The sequence below is a fragment of the Hemiscyllium ocellatum genome, chromosome 4 (genome assembly GCF_020745735.1).
Source record: "Hemiscyllium ocellatum isolate sHemOce1 chromosome 4, sHemOce1.pat.X.cur, whole genome shotgun sequence".
Classification (NCBI taxonomy): Eukaryota; Metazoa; Chordata; class Chondrichthyes; order Orectolobiformes; family Hemiscylliidae; genus Hemiscyllium; species Hemiscyllium ocellatum.
The window spans coordinates 39,025,508-39,045,474 of NC_083404.1; the positions used below are offsets into that span (position 1 = coordinate 39,025,508).

Sequence of the window (19,967 nt, forward strand, 5' to 3'; positions counted from 1 at the left end):
TCTGTTATCATCTGCTTTAATTTGACCAGCAATAGCTTGCAGTCTGTTATAGAGTCACAACGATGTATAAGGCGGAAAAAAACCCTTCGGGTCTAACCCATCCCATGCTTACTAGATATCCCAAACTAATCTCGTCCCATTTGCCAGCATTTGGCTCATATCGTTCTAACCCTTCCTAATCTTCCACCCATCCTGATGCCTTTAAAATGTTGTAATTGTACCAGCCTCCAACACCCCTGGCAGTTAATTCCATACACGCACCACTCTCTGCAAGGTTGCCCCCTAAATCCTCCTTAAACATTTCCCTCTCATCTTAAACTTATGCCCTGTAGTTTGGACTCACCTACGTCAAGGAAAAGAACTTGACTATTTATCTTATCCATGCCCCTCATGATTTTATAAGCTTCTATCAGGTCACCCCATAACCTCTGGTGCTCAAAGGAAAATAGTCCAAGCCCATAGCTCAAACCCTCTAACCCTGACAACATCGTTGTAAGTTTTTTTTGAACCCTTGCAAGTTTATCAACATCTTAGCTGGGAGACCAGAACTGAATGCAGTATTCCAAACGTTGCCTAACCAATGCCCTGTACAGGCGCAACATGAACTTCCAACTCCTTTGCCAATAAAGGCAAGCACACCAAGTGCCTTCTTCACTATCCTGTCATTCTGCGACTCCAGTTGTGTATGATAAATGATTAATGCATTGTAAAAATTTGCTGGGAATGTTTAATCATTGAGCAACTCTTACCATAACAATAGTTTCATGTAACATTCACTGAATGCATGCTAGAAGCCAGGACGATAACCCATTGCTTTCACGGCATTGAACAATATTGGTGAACATCATTTGTCCAAAATTGCATTGTCCATAATTTTATGGAGTTAAAAGTACCTTAAAAATCCTTTTTTTACCCCAAACAATATACATCATTATTATGAATTGCAGAGGCTGTTTGATTATATTCACCATGCTTGGACATATTTCTTATCCAAAATAAGTACAATGCATAATATACTCTAAACTGTGAAAGTGACGTTAACACAAATGATCATTATGCGACACAAATTTCAATTTTAAATTGGTTGATTTAAGTTTTGGCCATAAGTTTAAGAAAATGCCTTAACGTTTAATGGTGATTTATATAAATGCTCACTACGCTACAATGAGTACCTTCAGTGCTGCCAATGGATGGATATATGCTTGTTGCCTCAAACTGAAACATAAACGTGTATGTCTGGTTGCTGGAATAGTTTGCAAAGCCAAGTCCAGCGATGTAAACAGTGAGAGGAGATGATGTATTACTGGCAACTCCAATCATACAGGTTATTTCGGTATCTGAAAACAAAATAACAAAGAATGTAAATGATCAAATCCAAACATGAAGAAAAAACATTTTCCCTCCAAATAGCATCCTCATGATGTGTGATGTAAAGAGATTCACACCTTTCTATTTGCATGATGAGATATATATCTATATAACTTCTTCAACCCCTCTCGGATCTCGGATCGCTGTTCCAATTCTACCTCCTTGTGCATCCCTAATATTCTTTGCTTCACCTTTGATGGCAATGTCTTTAGTATCTGGGATCCTAAACTCTTCTCTCCTCCTTTCACAGTTTTTAAGATGCTTCTTTAAATTTTTGACCAAACCTTTGGCCACCTGTTTGAATTTGTATGTAACATAGCTCAGTGTCAATTTCATCTGATTACACACGTGAATAGATTTTCTACCTAAAGAAGCTATATAAATGTATGTTGGTGTTGTGTGTTGTTATATAAGGTACAAAAAACAAATCATTTGTCATCTATAATTAAAAATAAATGTCTCACTACATGATAGATAACGCAAAACATAGCATTGCGTAATGAGTCTCCCTGGCAGTCTGGGACATTCAGGAGAGCCCTTACGTGTTGTTCTCAGTGAGTGTTGAGCTGTTTTCAGATCTGCGTTCTCATTCAAGAGTGTCTGCTTTCCAATGGATTCCCCTCTTACCATTATTTACAAACTTATTTTCAAAGATAGAGAAAGCAAATGCAGGATTTAATCCAGGTTTTTCAAAATTTTAAATTTGTGAAAGTCAATTAGGGAATTCCTTCTTGGTGGTGAGTTCATAGCAATGGCTTGTCAATTCCTAAACATCATTAAGAAATGGGAAGAGGAGTTAGGCACAGGGTCCTTGGGAACATGGGGATATTTTACCACAGAATGGTTGAGGCAGAAACCAATGCGTCTTGTAGTGAAAGGTGGATAAATATATGAAACAAATAATCAGGATGATGTGGGCAGATAGCAGAGAATATTAGAATTAATTTTGGATTTTTTGCAGCAAAGTGTAACTTGGAAAGATGGCATGAGTGATTTCCTGCTGTACTGCAAAATGTAGTGATTTCAAAAGATTACAGCATTTCCCTCTATATGTAGTCACTTTGCTGGAGTTTATGCTGCTTCACTGTTTCCCCGGGCGAGGGCGAGCACGTGTCACTTGCATTAGAGGGCAGGTGATCCTAGAGCTATGTCTATACAATTACTCTTGCCTCGGAAAATACTGAGGATGCTGGAAATATGAAATAAAAACAGAAAATGCTGGAGAAAATCAGCAGGTCTGGCAGCATCTATGGAGTGAGAAACAGTGTTAAACATTTTGAGTCTGGTCTGATTTCTTCAGAACTGGGGTAAGTCAACATAATTACTCCCTCTCATTGCACTATTCAGCATTGACTGAACTTCATTTGTTTTGAACATTTTCTCACCAGTTAATCCTGTGATTGGACAATGGGTACCTCCAATCGAAACCCAAGTGGTATCAGTCATCGAACTGTTGACGAATCTGAAACCTGTTATGGTCAGAACAGTCCCACCGGACCTGGATCCTGATAAAACAAAATGACAGTTTAAATGAGAATTCAGCAACTAGTCTCTGCTATGGTCTCCATTAGGCATGGATGCAGGAGGAGATTTGCCTGACGACAGAGTAAACCAGCTCCCTGATGGCCTCACAAATTGAAAAGTAAGATGATTGGGAGAGGATCCCCTTGAAGCAATGGTCTGGACATTCACTCAGACCAGTCAACCACATTCAGCACCTTGTACTCTGTTTCATCCCTGTACAGCAACAGAGGTCACAGTGTAGAGTATATCCTCAGCAACTTTTAACATTATAGATTATTTAGAGAGAGAGAACACACAGTAAACAGAATGAAAAAAAAAGCAAATAGATTGTTAACTTTAATTTTGAGAAGACCGAATACAACAGGCATAAGTTATGCTCTGATTGTATGAGGTTATCCTTGTACACCAGTCACTAAAAGTAAGGAGTGAAGAGGACAAATATATATTGGCCTTCATAGCAAGAGGATTCATGTACAGGAACAAGTATATCTTACTGTAATTGTACAGAGCTTAACATGACCATATCTGGTATATTGTTTGCAGGTTCAATCTGAGGAAAGATGTTCTGGCTATGAGGGAAGTACAAGTAAGATTTACCAGACTGATTCTTTGGAAAGCAGGCCTGACTTATGAAGAGAGACTGGATTGGTTAGCAATGTATTCACTACAATTTAGAAAAACGAGGGAAGATGTTATGGAAACCTACACATTTCTAACAGGACTAGATGGTGAATACAGGAAAGATGTTCCTGATGACCAGGGGTCACAGTCGAAGGATATGGGTGGACCAATTAGGACTGAGATGAGGAGAAATTTATTCAACTAGAGAATGTTTAGTCTGTGGAATTGTCTGCCACAGAAAACGGTTGAGGCCAAAACATTGAGTTTTCACAAGAAAATTAGATATGGTTCTTAGGGCTAAAGGGGTCAAAGGACATAGGGAGAAAGCAGGAACAGGGTACTGAGTTGGAGAATCACCATGATGACATTGAAGTGTGAAGCAGGTTCAATAGGCTGAATGGCCTACTCCTGCTCCTATTTTCTATGGTTCTATGTCTGGTCAGAACTACCTACAACAACAATGCTCAGTTCTGGGCATTGCACCTCAAAAAGATCTTAATGAAATTGGAATGGGTACAGTAAAGGTTCGCCAGAATGGCAGAGTGGTAATTATCAGTCTCATTCTTTCAAATGTTGTTTTACAAGTCTGTTGTGAATGATTTGAAGCACTTTCATTCATTAGTTTGAAATGGATGACATGGTTTAGAAGCCTACCTGAATTTCTCACATTTACCTGTTGTTGGGGTAATGAGTGTAATGACAGGGGTTTTCTCAGCATTCCATTTATATCCACAATTCCCGGAACAGTTACTGGGAATACCGTTGATGAAAACCTCTACCTGTGAGGAAGAAAACAGCTCATGTTGTACAGATTGACTCAGTTTTCATGGAGTATACTCCTTACAGATTTAGGTTATGTTTCCAGTGTGAAGCTGCAACTGTTGCACTCCATTTAAAAAAAACATATTGTACAAGCAATGGAAGTCACCCTGATCCCAGCTGTGGTCGAGTAATCTTAAATGTGATTGAGCAACTGGACCTGATCCAAAAACAGTTGGAACGGGCCTCCTGCTCGGGCAAATATAATTGTCCAATCGCATCATTAGTTCCTGGTCTGCAACCTTGGTGTGCAGAAGTCAATGTTTCAGCCAACCAGACTGAGGCAGGAACAACTTGTGTAAATCCCCCTGCTCCCCCAACCACCCAACATCCACCTCTTGGCCCACCCGTCAAACCAGGCGGGGAGAGCAAAAATTTCATTTGACTCCATTTTGAGGACTAAAGTATTCCCCTTCTACTGAATAACTGACCTTTTGCAGTGTTAAATAACCCATATTTCTTGTAAAACTAAATGGCCTTGTCATCCCTCAGCAATTTAAACAAATCAGACTGCTTGTGCTCTGTGACTAAAATATTAAGTATTTGAGTGTGTGCAGATTTATACAGATGTGTGCATGTGTGTGTAGGTGTTTTCAGGTATGTGCAGATGTATACAGATGTGTATAGATGCATGCATGTGTATGCAGTGTGTCTAGGTGCATATATAAGTGTGTCTAAATGTGGCGAGTTGTATGTGGATTTGGCTAGGTGTATGCAGGTGTACACAGATGTATAAAGGTATATCTATTTGTTTGCAGTGTGTTTAAGTGTGTGCAAACATATGGAGGTGTATCTAAGTTGGTCAAGGTGTGTGCAGGTGAGTGCAGATATATACAAGGGTGTCTAGGTGCATGCAGATGTGTCTAGGTATGCAGGTGTGTATGTATGTTTCGAGGTGTATGCAGGGGTCTAAGTGCATTCAGGTGTGTCAAACCATGTCTCAGTGTCTACAGATGTGTGCAGCTTTATAAAGGTGTGTCTAATTGTATGTAGGGATGTCTCAGTACATACAGGAGTGTACATTTGTAAACAGGTGCGTTTAGGTGTGTGCAGCTGTATCTGGATGTATGCATCCGTGTGCAGTGCAGTTGTGTGTAAATGTACAATGGTGTGTCTGGGTGTGTGCAGATGTATATAGGTGTGTCCAGGTATTCATCTAAATGTATAGAAGGGTATGTATATTCAGGTGTGTCTAGGAGTGTCCAAGTAAATGTAGATATATATTGATGTCTCAAGAGTGTGTGTGTGTGTGTGTGTGTGTGTGTGTGTGTGTGTGTGTGTGTGTGTGTGTGTGTGTGTGTGTGTGTGTGTGTGTGTGTGTCTACATGTCTGCAGACGTGGTTCCAAGTGTGTGTGGATGTTTTTAAGTGTGTAAGATGTGTGCAACCAATTCTAGGTATATATTGGTGCATGTGTTGGTGGATTGAAGTGTGCAGAGGAATGTACAGATATGTAGAGTCATGCACAGGCCTGTGCAAATCTGTACAGTGTTGGTAGGTATGTACAGGTGAGTTTAGATATAATCTTAGTTTTCAAAATGCTAAATGAGAAGAGTCCAAAACCTAATATTGGAACTGGCTCATTTATGGGAGATGTCAAGAAACACATTCTCACATAAAGAGTAATGGAAATCTAAACTCTTGCCCAAAGATTCTGTGGATGTCGGGGACTCAACCAGAGCTTTCAAGAATGAGATTGAGAGATTTTTGTAGAAGGGTTATCGAGCTAAGGTGGGTAAACTGAACTGAAGAGCAGACAGCCACATTGGAGCAATCCCGAGGAGCTGAGTGTCTCCTCCTTCTTCTGTATGTGTAACCTACAGACACGTTTAAGGCAAAACTGCATGTACACACCTGAGGCTGTGTGTGTGGTGTCCGAAACAGATCGCCGATCAGATGTTCACTAAACAGCCCTCCTTGCTGCTTATTATTAACCTTTACTGTTGCATTGACTCCAATGACATTCGTATCATTAATCTGTTCAACATGGAATCAAAACACATTTTAATTTGTGATATTTTGCAGCATCAAGCTCATATTTACCCCATGCTCAATTTTACTCCCTACATCCCACCAACAATTGTTATATACAGCTATTATTTTATTAAGACATTCTCAGGATGAGGTCACCACTGGATAGGCCAGCAATTAACACACATACATAATTGAAATACAATGGTGGTGAACTACCTTCTGGAATGACTACAATCTTTACAGTGTAGGGACAATGTTGTAAGGAAGGGAGTTACATACCTTTGACCCAGTGACACTGAAGGAATGGTGATTATAGTTCAAAAACATAATTGAGTGTACCTTCGAGGGAAAGTTACACGTAATGGCGTTCCCTTGCAACTTGAAGAACATCCCTTTATCTTCTAGGTCGTGGGTTTGGAAGATGGGGCTCAAGCAATTCTTTTAAATCACCAACAGATGTAAGATTGAAGACAGACAGAATGAAGTAGAGTAGCAAAATGCTCGGCAGAAGGGATGGAATACTTTATTCTAGATTTTGCTTCTTCTGTTGAGCCAACAAGTTGAATAGCCAAGTTGAAATGTGTTGGGGTTTAAATCTAGGGGACTGTTTCATCATGCCAAGAGTCTGGGTCTCACCTTTAACGTGGGCTGATTGCCCGGCTTGCTGAGCCATTTCACTGTCCACTCGGTGGCAGAACAGTTGCCTGATTTCATTACAGAAACTGTCCCAATCTCAGAGATGGTTTGTAAGGCGTATTGCATTTCCAGGGCTGTAGCATTAACTGGCAAATCTTTAAAATTAAAACGTTGAAAAATTACAGAAAAGGTCAAAATATTGATGTGCTTTGATGACAGTGTAATTGAGTAACACGGTCGAGAAGAAGGTCTGTTATTTCTAAGAGATTTTTTTCTTGAAAGAGCCATTCAACTATTCCTACTCTCTCGATTCTTCTACTGGCACATTTTTTTCCCCTTTAAGTATTTATACAATTGGATTTGTTCCCACAATACCTTCTGGTATTTATTCGTTTATATATTCCAATTAATAATGCACTGCACAGAAACTCTCTCCATCTCACCTTCTAATTCTGTTGCCAAAAATCTGTCCCCTCCGTTTACACATCCTTGTGCCATTGTAAATAATTTTCTCTTCCTTATTCTCTCAAAATGTTTTATAATTTCGGACATTCACATAAATCTCCCCCTTGCTGGGCTTCAGGGAGAAGAATCTTGTAATGAAAGAATGTTCATTTTTGGTATAGCATTTTTCCACTTCAGGAATGTGCCGCTTGAGTTCTCTCTTATGATTTCCCCAGATTCTAGAATTCTAGTCGGAGGGTGTTGCTCCAGTTGGAGGTCCAGAAACTGTCAGGGTAGTGCTGTTTCCATTGAAGGTAGGGCAATCTCAGGAAAAGTGATGGGGAGTATTTGGCAGGAATAGAGGCTTAGTCAGCGTGTGGCACAATAGTGGAAGCTGGTGTCTTGAGTGATATGCAGAGGAACTGCCCTTCAGACCTGTGTGCAGAAACTAACTGCAATCTGTTTGGATTATGTGCACAAAGCCTTGGAGTGGGATTGAACTCATAACGTTCTTGGAAGAGAGAGTGCTACCCGTTAGGCTGTGGCTGACGTAGAAATGTGGAGGACAGGTCAGTGAGGAGAAAACTCAGATATGAAGGTTTCGTTGAATTGAACTGCAGAAAGGAGAAAGTGAGGTCTGCAGATGCTGGAGATCAGAGCTGAAAATGTGTTGCTGGAAAAGTGCAGCAGGTCAGGCAGCATCCAAGGAGCAGGAGATTTGATGTTTCGGGCATAAGCCCTTCTTCAGGAATCATGCCCGAAATGTCGATTCTCCTGTTCCTTGGATGCTGCCTGACCTGTTGTGCTTTTCCAACAATACATTTTCAGCTTTGAGCTGCAGAAAGCCAACCAAAATGTTTGCTGCTCTGAAACAAGAGCTTGTTCACGTTAACTGGATCCACTGACACTTTATTAAATGGAAATCTAAGCACAAGAATTACAAGACTTTCTACATAGCTCCTGAACACAAGTATAGCAGGTTACTTATTTATAGGTTACATTCCCCCACTGCAACCAGCAAATTGACCACAGAATCACTGTGCCCTGATTTTCCACGACTGGAAAAATCTAGAACATTCCTGCATTTTGAGAATCCTCACAGAGCACAACCTTCTAGGGTTTCTTTGAATGAACCCATTTTCGAGCAAGCTAAGGAGGTCTCCAAAAAAAATTCCCTCACAGTTTCAGTATTCACTACTTACCTTTCAAGGTTTTCCCAAAGTACTCAATATCCAAGGTACCAGAGATTGGAGGAGATGCTGCTTGTGTTCTCCAAACTCTTAGTACTGCCCCCTCAGGCCAAGTGCTCCCTCTGTAAGCCATCTCATCCTTTGTACCATTAGGCAAAGTCTAAAAGAACATCCATCAGAAACGTTATCCTTACAAACAGAATATTTTAGTGCCATTTCCAGTTGACTTTTCTCAATTTCCCACTGTAAACTCAATGGAATATCAGCAAGAACAACTCACAGAAAGTAAAGTGCATTATAACAGCATCAATAAAATCCCTTGCTTCTACAAACAGAAAATTCAATGCTACCAGATAGAAAATTAATTAATGGACAAGTAGCATGCGGTGATTTAAGAGCAAGCGTTGGTATATCTATCCCTACTAGAAATGTCTCTGGAGTACTGTAGCCAGTTTTTGCCTCCATACAAGATGGATAAAGAATGATTGTAGAGAGTTTTGTGGAGATCTCAAGGTGAATTTCTGAGTTTATGAGATTGAGAGGATCGGGTAATGTGGAAAGGTTATCTATTCGGGAACATTGCTCTTTGGAAAGGAGAAGAGTAAGAGACACGTGTGAAATTGAGAAGTGAGAGGAATCTGGATTGAAAGATTTTGAGTGAACAAGCATGGGGAATTTGGATTGAGCCAAAGACTAAATATGAGAACCAAGAGCTCATCATTATTGGTTTCATCGGAAATAGGAAATGTACAACTTACATTTAATGAGAAAGCAATAGACTCAAGGAACAGATTACCAACAGGAGAATAGAAATACATGGCAGGTATCAAACAGAATGGCAAAGATTGGAGTGAAAAAATTAGGGACATATTAAGAACTACAGGAACTGTTACACAGTTTGGCAGTGTGGACTGGATGTTGCTCAAAGCACAGCCACACATAGATAGGAGGGACAATATCTACAATAGCAAAGTGAAGGTGATGTCGTTCCAGAGGTTCACAGTGCTGCTGTCTAATTAGAGACAGAAAGAGATGACAGGTGGTGGTTTAACCTGAGGATCGCTACATCTCAAGTAAGGAATGAGATTGAAAGGGAAGGACTCTCATGGTAACCTCAGCCAGTGCAGGAATCAAACCCATATTGCTGGCAATACTGTGTATCACAAACCAATAACAGAGCTAACTCAGCTAATCTTCTTCTGAAAAGAGCATAGATTGATAAAATATTCTCTTAATCAACACAATTTAATTCCTCTTTCAAATGCTACCCAAATACCACATTATACTGACCTGAGCAAAGGCAATCTCTAGCAACGGAATGTTGCAGCCACAGTCGATGGTAACCATAGTTACTTCATACTGACTGTGCACACCATCTTTTTTAATTCCTCCTTCAGTAACTAGGAACTCCTCAATAAGAATTCCTTTGTCAAACAATGGAGGGTAAACTACTATTGGTACATCTGTAAATGAAAGAAGTCATTCACTAACTTAAATCAGAAATTACAAAAAATTAAATTTTACACGATCTCCAAAAAGTCCTCTGAAATATACTTCAAATAAGAAGCGCTTGAAATACAATATCACAGTGAAAATGGCTGAGAAAACTCTTGTGTTCTGAGGAAGGGTCTTTGGACTGATTTCTCACTACAGATGCTGCCAAACCTGCTGAGTTTTTCCATCAATTTCTGTTTTTATTTTCTTTTAAGAAAACTCTTGAAGTGCCTAACAAGAGGATAAACAATAAGGGATATTGCAAAAAGGCAAGAAAATGGAATTGAGGATTATCCAATCAGCTACGATCCCATTGAATGGTAGGGCAGACTTGATGGGTTGATGAACCTATTTTGTTCCTTTGATATACGGTACTATGATCTTTTAAGAATCCTGTGCCTGCTCCTTATACCATAGACTCATATGGCAGGTGGTGACAGAGTGGCAATGTCACTGGATTAGTATTCCAGAACCCTAGGCTTTTGGTTTTGGAGTGCATGGGTTTGAATCTGGAATAAAAGCTCACCATTCTAGACAGTTGTAAAAATACATCTGGCTCAATAATGTCCTTTAGGGAAGGAAATCTGCTGTCCTTAGCTGGTATGGCTTACATGTGGCTCCAAATGCACAGCTATATTGTTGACTCTTAAATGCTGGCTGGGCAAATTGGGTTGGATGGAAAATCCTGGCATAGTCAGTGATGCTACATTCCATGAATTTTAAAAAAACCCACCGGGTATTTTAAAAAACCCATAACCCATGCCTCTGTAATTGTGGGAATAAAATAAGAAAAGTCCATTTGACTCCTCATGACTGTTCTGTCATTTTGATAAGACGTGGCTGATCAGTTCCTCAATTTTGTTTAGCTGGTTCGAATCCATTTCCCTCAATAATTAAGTGAGAAAAATGCATAATTTCTCCATTTTATGTGATGGTCAAAGGGAACATCACGTATAAAAGAATAAAATTCAGAGTTCATGCTACTCCTGAACAGCTGTTCACAACAAAGAGGTCTCTGTGGATTTAATACTCTTTTTTCTTACACTGTGATTGTTTCTGTTCCTTTCAGTTTGCTGTTTGTTTAGGAACTGCTAAGCTCCACAAAACTGGTTTGAGTCTACATGAATTATGTACCACATCACCATTTTATCACAACCAGAGCAACCAAACTTTGATCAGTACCTCGCTCAGATTTGAAATTCAAAATAACAATACCATCTTGATTCTGCACTGTAGGCTTCTGTCCAATATACACAGCGTCCACATAGAAATCCTGGTCTTGTTCTGTCTTGAGATAAATTCCCTTCACTAAGAAGTTTCTTCCTCTGGGAAATCTGGATATCATAAGTTCATGCAAATTGATGCACGTGTAGGTCCATCTGGAGTCAAGAGACACTTATTTGAGTTTCTATATAAACCAGCACATCAAGCCTTAACAATATCCTTAATTTAATCCCTAACTAAATGAGAAAGCCAAAATCACATAAAGTTTTACCAGTTTTATATAAATGTATATATTAGGAGTAAAATGAGGCCATTCGGCTCTTAAAGCCTGCTCGATCATTCAATACGATCATAGTTGATCAGTTTTGCTCTGAATTCCACCCATCCTTGATAACATTTGATTTCCTTCTCTAACAAGAATCTACTCCACTTCACTTTAAAAATATTCAACGATCCAGCTGCCACTATCTTGTGAGGCAGGGATTCCAAAGCTGTAAAACAATCAGACAAACATAATTGCCCTCATCTCTGTCCTACAAGTGTGATCCCTCATTCTGAAACAGGTTTCTCTAGTTCTGGGCTCATCAACAAAAGGAAAAGTACTTTTCCACATCCACTTTGTCAAGACCATTTAGGATCTTACACGCTTCAATGAAATCACCGCTTGGTCTTCTAAATGCAACTAAAAACAAACTCAGTCTGTCCAATTTTTCCTTATTAGACAACCTGCTCATTCTGGGTATCAATCCAGTCAACCTTCTCAAAACAGCCTATCCTTCCTTAAATAAGGAGACCTCAACTGCATGCAGCTTTCAAGATGTGGTTTCACCAAAGCACCTCATAGCTGGAGCATAACCTTCTTAATTTTACTTTCAATTCCTCTTGTAACAAAGAATAGAATCCCATTAGCCTTTCTGATTTCATGTTGGTGAAAAGCTGAAAGCCTATTTTGAAGCAATGTGAAGGATGCTCCTGAAATAGAAACATGCAAACTTTCTATCGGGGTAAAACCAATGACTGCAGATGCTGGAAACCAGATTCTGGATTAGAGTGGTGCTGGAAAAGCACAGCAGTTCAGGCAGCATCCAAGGAGCAGTAAAATCGGCAGCAGCAAAAGCCCTTCACCAGGAATACAGGCAGAGAGTCTGAAGGGTGGAGAGATAAGTGAGAGGAGGGTGGGGGTAGGGAGAAAGTAGCATAGAGTACAATAGGTGAGTGAGGGAGGGGATGAAGGTGGGGGGGAGAGTAGAGTGGATAGGTGGAAAAGAAGATAGGCAGGTAGGACAAGCCATGGGGATAGTGCTGAGCTGGAAGTTTGGAACTGGGGTGAGGTGGGGGAAGGGGAGATGAGGAAACTGTTGAAGTCCACATTGATGCCCTGGGATTGAAGTGTTCTGAGGCAGAAGATGAGGTGTTCTTCCTCCAGCTGTCTGGTGGTGAGGGAGCGGCGGTGAAGGAGGCCCAGGACCTCCATGTCCTCGGCAGAGTGGGAGGGGAAGTTGAAATGTTGGGCCACAGGGCGGTGTGGTTGATTGGTGCGGGTGTCCCAGAGATGTTCGCTAAAGCGCTCTGCTAGGAGGTCTCCAGTCTCCCCAATGTAGAGGAGACTGCATTGGGAGCAACAGATAAAGTAAATGATTTGGTGGATGTACAGGTAAAACTTTGATGGATGTGGAAGGCTCCTTTAGGGCCTTAGATGGAGGTGAGGGAAGAGGTGTGGGCACAGGTTTTGGAATTTCTGCGGTGGCAGGGGAAGGTGCCAGGATGGGAGGGTGGGTTGTAAGGGGGCATGGACCTGACCAGGTAGTCATGGAGGGAACGGTGGAAAGGGGTGGGGAGGGAAATATATCCCTGGTGGTGGGGTCTGTTTGGAGGTCGGATGATTTGATTTATGCGAAGGTTGGTAAGGTGGAAGGTGAGCACCAGGGGCGTTCTGATCTTGTTACGTTTGGAGGGGTGAGGTCTGAGGGCGGAGGTGCGGGATGTGGATGAGATACGTTGGAGGGCATCTTTAACCACATGGGAAGGGAAAGTACGGTCTCTAAAGAAGGAGGCCATCTGGTGTGTTCTGTGGTGGAACTGGTCCTCCTGGGAGCAGATACGGCGGAGGCGGAGGAATTGGGAATACGGGATGGCATTTTAGTAGGAGGTAGGGAAGAGGTATAATCCACTTTCTATCGGTCAACTGCATAGCATCAAATGGAATCTTGATATGGATGTATGTTTTATATTTCAGCGATGAAATCAGCTTCCATTTGTCTAACAGGTTCTACTTAGTAGTCTCTAAAATGTCTACTCCATTAAACCTTCAGCTCTAGCTTCTAATTCTTTAGTTAGCTTGGTGAGCTTTACTATTACCAGGTTTAACCAATAAAATACACAGAATATCAATAGTAAAAAGATTCACATAATCTAACATGGAACAATTGAATGCTGTAATTTGCACTGTGGCTCTATTAACACCCTTATATCCAATGCTGTACTAAAGGTCTTGTGGTTCTAATTTAAACTTTATCATTAATAGAATTAAATACATTCCCAAACTTTCCAATACAGTTTATACAAAGCCAAGCAACAAACAACTGAATGTGCAAACAAGTTCCAATTGCTGGTTGATTCTTCCTGCACCCTTTCCCACCCATGTCCTAAAAGGTAGTCCATCCACTGATAGCTCAAACAATTCGGGCGGCACGGTGGCACAGTGGTTAGCACTGCTGCCTCACAGCGCCAGGGACCTGGGTTCAATTCCCGACTCAGGCGACTGACTGTGTGGAGTTTGCACGTTCTCCCCGTGTCTGCGTGGGTTTCCTCCGGGTGCTCCGGTTTCCTCCCACAGTCCAAAAATGTGCGGGTCAGGTGTATTGGCTGTATTACCATAGTGTTAGGTAAGGGGTAAATGTAGGGGTATGGGTGGATTGCGCTTCGGCGGGTCGGTGTGGACTTGTTGGGCCGAAGGGCCTGTTTCCACACTGTAAGTAATCTAAGTTCAATAACTTTTCTCAGCTCATTAATGCAAACAATTTCCTCTTTCTGGAGAAGCAAGGATTATTTAGGATTCTCTCATACAGTTTATCAGCAATGTAGTTATATACTTTTCACAACCTTAAAACATTTCAGAGTACTTACAGATAGTGAAGTATTTTTGCTGGGTGTTGTAATGAAGGAAAAATAGCAGCAAATTTGTGCACAACAAACTCCTCTAAATAGCAAAGAAATAAGTAACCAAACAATCTAGTATGATTGAGGAATAAATATTGCTCAGGACACCAGGGAGAATTTTGATTTACTTTGATTGGTGATATGAAATGTTTTAGTGTCCAGCTAAGAGAGCAGACAAGGCTCAGTTTCACATCAGGTGAAGACAACATCTCTGACAGTGCTACACTGCTCCCAGTACTGCACTGGAAGTTTCAGTCTGGCTATGGGTTCAAGTCTCTGGCATGGGTCTTGAACGTACAAACATATGGTTAAGATCTCCTGAGAAGAAGATTGTCATTGTTAAAGTATAGACCAGAGTTGTGCATTGAGACCATATGGATGTCCTGATACAATTGTACAGTCATGGGGAAAATGTGGGGGAGTGGCACCACATGGTTCTTACAGAGACTCAGCTTAGATAAAACAAGAATAGACTCTTTTAATGTTGTACCAATACAATGACTCTAAATTCAAATTAAATAATATTAATGCTTACTGATTATCTTGTGCAAAACTGTATTGGAACCAAAAGTTCTTTGCATTTGATTCACCATCAATGTTGTAAGTGAATGACAGACGAAGATTATTTCTCAAGTGGCCTTTATATGCAAAACAAAGCTGAACACATGGTTAAAGTGACATTAGGATACTTTATTTCTTATTAATAAATCCAACAGTAACAAATAACAACAAGTGTAAGTAACAACTACATAGCAAGCCATCATAATATATATTCTGTAAACTAGTCCCTGCATTGACTAGAATAAATATACAGCAATTCATCACAAGAGTATAATTCAATCAAGCCTTAAATTAACTATTTTTAAAATCATGCAAATGAAGTTAAATGTGCCATCACGTCACATGAGTTGACGTTTTCTCCTTAGGTACAACCTGAACTTAAAGTATGAAGCGTTTTCAATGTTGCATTGATATGTTACTTTTTCTGATATGAAGTTATGCCTAAGAAACCTCTCAACCATTTTTGAAAACATACAAACTTAAAATGGCTGTAAGTTAGTGTAAACAATCAAAGCCAAGAAAAGCATTCTACCGACACCAGTGATTGGTTTCTAAGAGTTAAGACCAATGTTTACCAAACAAACAATTTTGCAAGTTGTAATTGTCACAAAGCTAGTCCCTATTTTCCTAAAAGCTGTTCCTTGGTACAAGGAGACTCTATCCGTGTTTTTTTTTCAGATGGGTAATAAACCAGACCGGGCTCTGATTAGTCTGGTTTGGTACAGAGATGAAAAGGAGTTTGAGAGGCCTTTTGTTTGTATGTAAACAGATGAAACTTCAGGTCAAAGTGGTCATGTTTTAGAAGTGACCTGTATAATGAAAGGGGAGTGGTCAGCTCTCTGGCTGAGCTGAGCTGAGCAGTTTCAGTTCAGCTTTGAACTGGGAAGTTCAACAGGAAGCTTTGTGGAAACACTCTCTTTTCTGCCCTTCAACTTCAACCTGTAAGCATGTGTTCCATTTATAAAGGGTTTTAACGGGAGTTTGCTTGTTGGGACTGTATTTGGAACAGCATAATTAAGTTTAGTTGGATAGGTTGCGTTCTGTACGGGTTCTTTATTCTGTTCTTTGTATTTCATTGTGTAATTTTGTGAAATGTTTTGTCTGTTTTAAAATCTAGTAGTCAACCTAGCTATCTTATTCCAGGTAATTTTCACTGTACACTTACTGAAACCAATTGCAAAGTTAGGTCTAGTGCTGCCTGCTTAAAATTGTTTTGAGTGGTCTGGTCTAGTCCATAACACAATTTTTCAACCTTGCAAAACCAAGTTCTCCTTGCCACTTCACACTTTTCTCCCCTCCTGACTGAAGTCGTATAAGCCGCCCTTTCTTATTTCATTTCCTTTCAATCCATGAAATCAGAGAGGAAATATTTGCAGGATACTGGTCCAACAGAACACCAAGAATGAGCATGGTCCAAGAAACAATTGTTGGATAATGGGTCATTGAGGAGGTCTAAGCCTCACTGCCAAAACCTAGCTATTCCTACAATTACTGAACCAACAAGGAAGTAATATTCTCTGGTGTTGAGAAGACTCACTGAAATGCATAATTCCTAGAGGGCTAGCCTGTCTTCCTCTGGCTGTGCGTCAGAACATGGGGTTTTCAGCTCATCAGGATAGGCAATTTAGGACTGAGATGAAGTATCTTCACTTCACAGGGTTGAGAATCCCTGTAATTCTACCTTCAGATGTGGATGCTCAGTAATTTTGCAAATGCAAAGGCCGAGATTGATAGAGTTTTCTGTACTTGAGAAATGAAGGAAAATAAAGTTGATTTAGAATTTCAGTCACAATTGCATTGAGTGGTGGAGCAGCCTTGAGGGGCTGAATTCTCTCCTCCTCCTAGTTACTATGTTTTTATCCATAGGCCTACCCTGAGCCTTTAGAGAAGGGCCGTTGAGCATCAATAGGTGAAATACACAGAACATGGATTGAACAACAAAGACCAGTAGAATGGGAACAGGAGTAAACCACAAATCATGAAAGCCTGCCATTCTCTTTCTTCACAGTAACAGTAAAATGAAACCATTTGAAGTGTAAATAGTATCAGGTGACAGCACTCTTCAATAAATATTTGTTTCATTTCTAAGAAGTTTCAAACTCACCTCTTTGTATATGCGTAATGAAAATGGTTGATGATAACTTGCAAAGCCAAACAAGCATGTAGGATTTTTAACACAATAGCGTCCACAAAAAGCATTAGTTTTCATTGTTACCTGGTCTTTCTGAAAGATTTTCTACAAGGTTAAAAAATGAAACAGGAAATTACATTCTACTGCTGGCTTTGCACTAATAATATTATAATCAGAGTTCTAATCTCAATGAGAACACTTTGACAATTTGCATATGCTATACAGATTGCTAATATTTTATCTTTTTTTTATTTTGGGAATACAAAACCCCAGATCCAAATAATAACTTCCCATTTGCTGGGTTTAAGGTGATTAATCCATGAGTATTCAAGTAGTGGTAATGTCCCTCTGATGTTGCAGTACTCCGTCAGTACTGACCCTTTGATGACGCAGTACTGCTTTAGTACCAACCCTCTGACAGTGCAACACTTTGTCACTCTGGCTCCACAACAATGCAACATTCCCTCAGCAAAGATAAAGCTGCCCATAGTCGCCAGACCATTGAGCTGCTGTCACGTTACAGAGAGATGAATGGTCGTGGTTTAGTTTGAGGGTCACGACACCTCATGCAAGAGGAGTGATTGAAAAGGAGAACCCAATATGGTAACTCAGCCAGTGCAGGAATTGAACCCATGCTGTTGGTATTACTCTGCATTGCAACCAGCTGTCCAACCAACTGAGTTAACCAACTCCACGTATTGTAAATCCTTCGGTATTGATTCTCTGACAGTGCCAGTGCCATATTGAGGGACTAATGTATTGTTGAAATGTCAGTCCTGAGATCACACTGCATCATCAGTGGGTCAGTTCTTTCAGTACTGACTCTCCAAAAATGCTATAATTCCTCAGCATCGACCCTCTGACAGTGCACTGTACCTCAGTATTGATCATTTGAAGGTACAGCATACCCATAGTACAGGTTGTTCAATAATGCAGCACTCCCTCAGTACTGACCCTCCAACAATGCAGCACTTCCTTGGTATTGATCTTCTGACAATGTAGCAGTCCCTTAATACTCACACTATGATTGTGCAGCACTCTTTGAGTACCAATCCTTCAACAGTGTAATGTTCCCTCAGTCCAGAAATTCTGATCATGCAGCACTCCCTCTGACAATGCAGCACTCCATCAGGACAGACCTTTTAATGGTGCAGCAATCCATCAGATAGTATGGTGCTCCCTTCATGTTGACCCACTGACGTTGCAGTGTGATGTGAGGACTGACAGTTCAACAATACATTAATCCCTCAGTACAGCACTGGCAGTGACAATGATTGACTGAATATTTGATCAAGTCTCTGTCATGGATTTTGAACCTAAGATCTTTGGACTAAGAGCTGAGTGGTCAACACCAACCACTGCAGACACTTTTAAAATCACTTGTTGTTTGAGACATGTAATAAATTAATCATTTGATTTTATCTACTGCACGTACCTTGGATAAGTCATCTTCAAAATTGTTGAAATAATAGACTGCGTATCCCTCCCTGTGGTTGACTATGTGATCTGGACATTTTACATCCAACATTCCTTCTAAAGCAGCTTTGACCTGTGATGAAAGATTTTTATTAGCCGAGAAGATCCTCAGTTATCCTGACTTACTGGTGCTGTTCAAAGCAGCCAGAGTTTCTATCTGTCCTTTATTGCTTTCCCTATCAATGGCTCATCTAAATTTTTTTGTTAGGCGATGCCACATCATACTATGCAGGTCTGATGTAATGGTTGGGTTTGGGAACGTTATTTTCCTCATTATTCATTCATGGGAAGTGGGTGTCACTGGAAAGGTCAGCACTGGTGGACCATTCCTAATTGAAGCTGAGTGGCTTGCTAGGTTATTTCAGAAGGCAGTTCTGAGTCAATCACATCGTTATGATCTGGATTCTCACGTAGGTCACATCAGATAAATATGGTAGGATCTTTTTCCTGAAGAACATTAGTGAACTAGATTGGTTTTTAGGACAATGACATGTTAATGATCATGGTTGCTATTACTGAGATTATAGCTTCATATTTCAGAATTATTAATTTAGTTAACTGCTGTGGATGGTGGAATTTAAGTACATGCACCCAGAACATTACTAACCCAATGGCACAAAAACATTAAATCACTCTGAAGGAGGTGGTGGCAATATTACTGGACAATAACCAAAAGGCCGAGACCAATATCCAGAAGAACGAGTTCAAATTCCACCATGGCAGCTTGAATTAATCGAATAAATTCAGAATAAAAAGTTAGTATAAGTAACAATGGCCATGAAATACTAAATTACTATTGAATAATATCCTTTAGTGAAGACATCTGTTATCCTTACTCATCCTTGTCTACATGTGACTCCAGATCCACAACAATATGGTTACCCTTCATTATATTCAAGAAGGTGGCTAACCACTACCTTAAGAGCATGTGGAGATGAGAAATCTGCTGGTCTTAATGTGAATGAATGAAATGGTTGTTCATCAACTTAGTGAATCAGGAGCGCGTTGTGAAAGAATCAAATAAAATAAGAACTCTTCAGGGACTAATCTCTTTCTTTTCTAAATATTCCAACCTGAAGGTAAGAATAAATAAGATATTAAATAGGAATAGAATGCCACTACAACAACCATTTCCCAAGGAACTTCTCATGAGAATTATAAAACAAAATATGCGACCAAGCTTTCTAAGGAGATAATTGCAGTAAGCAACAAAAGGCTGAGTCAAAGAGTTTGATTTTACCATATCTGTTAAAGGAGGAAAGTGAGTTAGAGAGGGGAAGCGATTTAAGCAGAAAATCCCAGAGTTTCAGACCTAGAAAACTGAAGGCACACCAACATGGTGATACA

General features: G+C 40.2%; 1 protein-coding gene across 1 annotated transcript in view; it reads right to left on the bottom strand.

The window, feature by feature from the left end:
• Positions 1-19,967, bottom strand: part of pkhd1l1.1 (PKHD1 like 1, tandem duplicate 1) — a 246,772-nt gene that overhangs the window by 176,292 nt on the left and 50,513 nt on the right. The window contains 9 exon segments of the mRNA XM_060823999.1: positions 1,173-1,337; positions 2,754-2,873; positions 4,187-4,292; positions 6,186-6,308; positions 6,942-7,096; positions 8,588-8,735; positions 9,866-10,038; positions 11,252-11,309; positions 18,580-18,693. Of these exon segments, the coding sequence (XP_060679982.1) occupies positions 1,173-1,337; positions 2,754-2,873; positions 4,187-4,292; positions 6,186-6,308; positions 6,942-7,096; positions 8,588-8,735; positions 9,866-10,038; positions 11,252-11,309; positions 18,580-18,693 (1,162 nt within the window).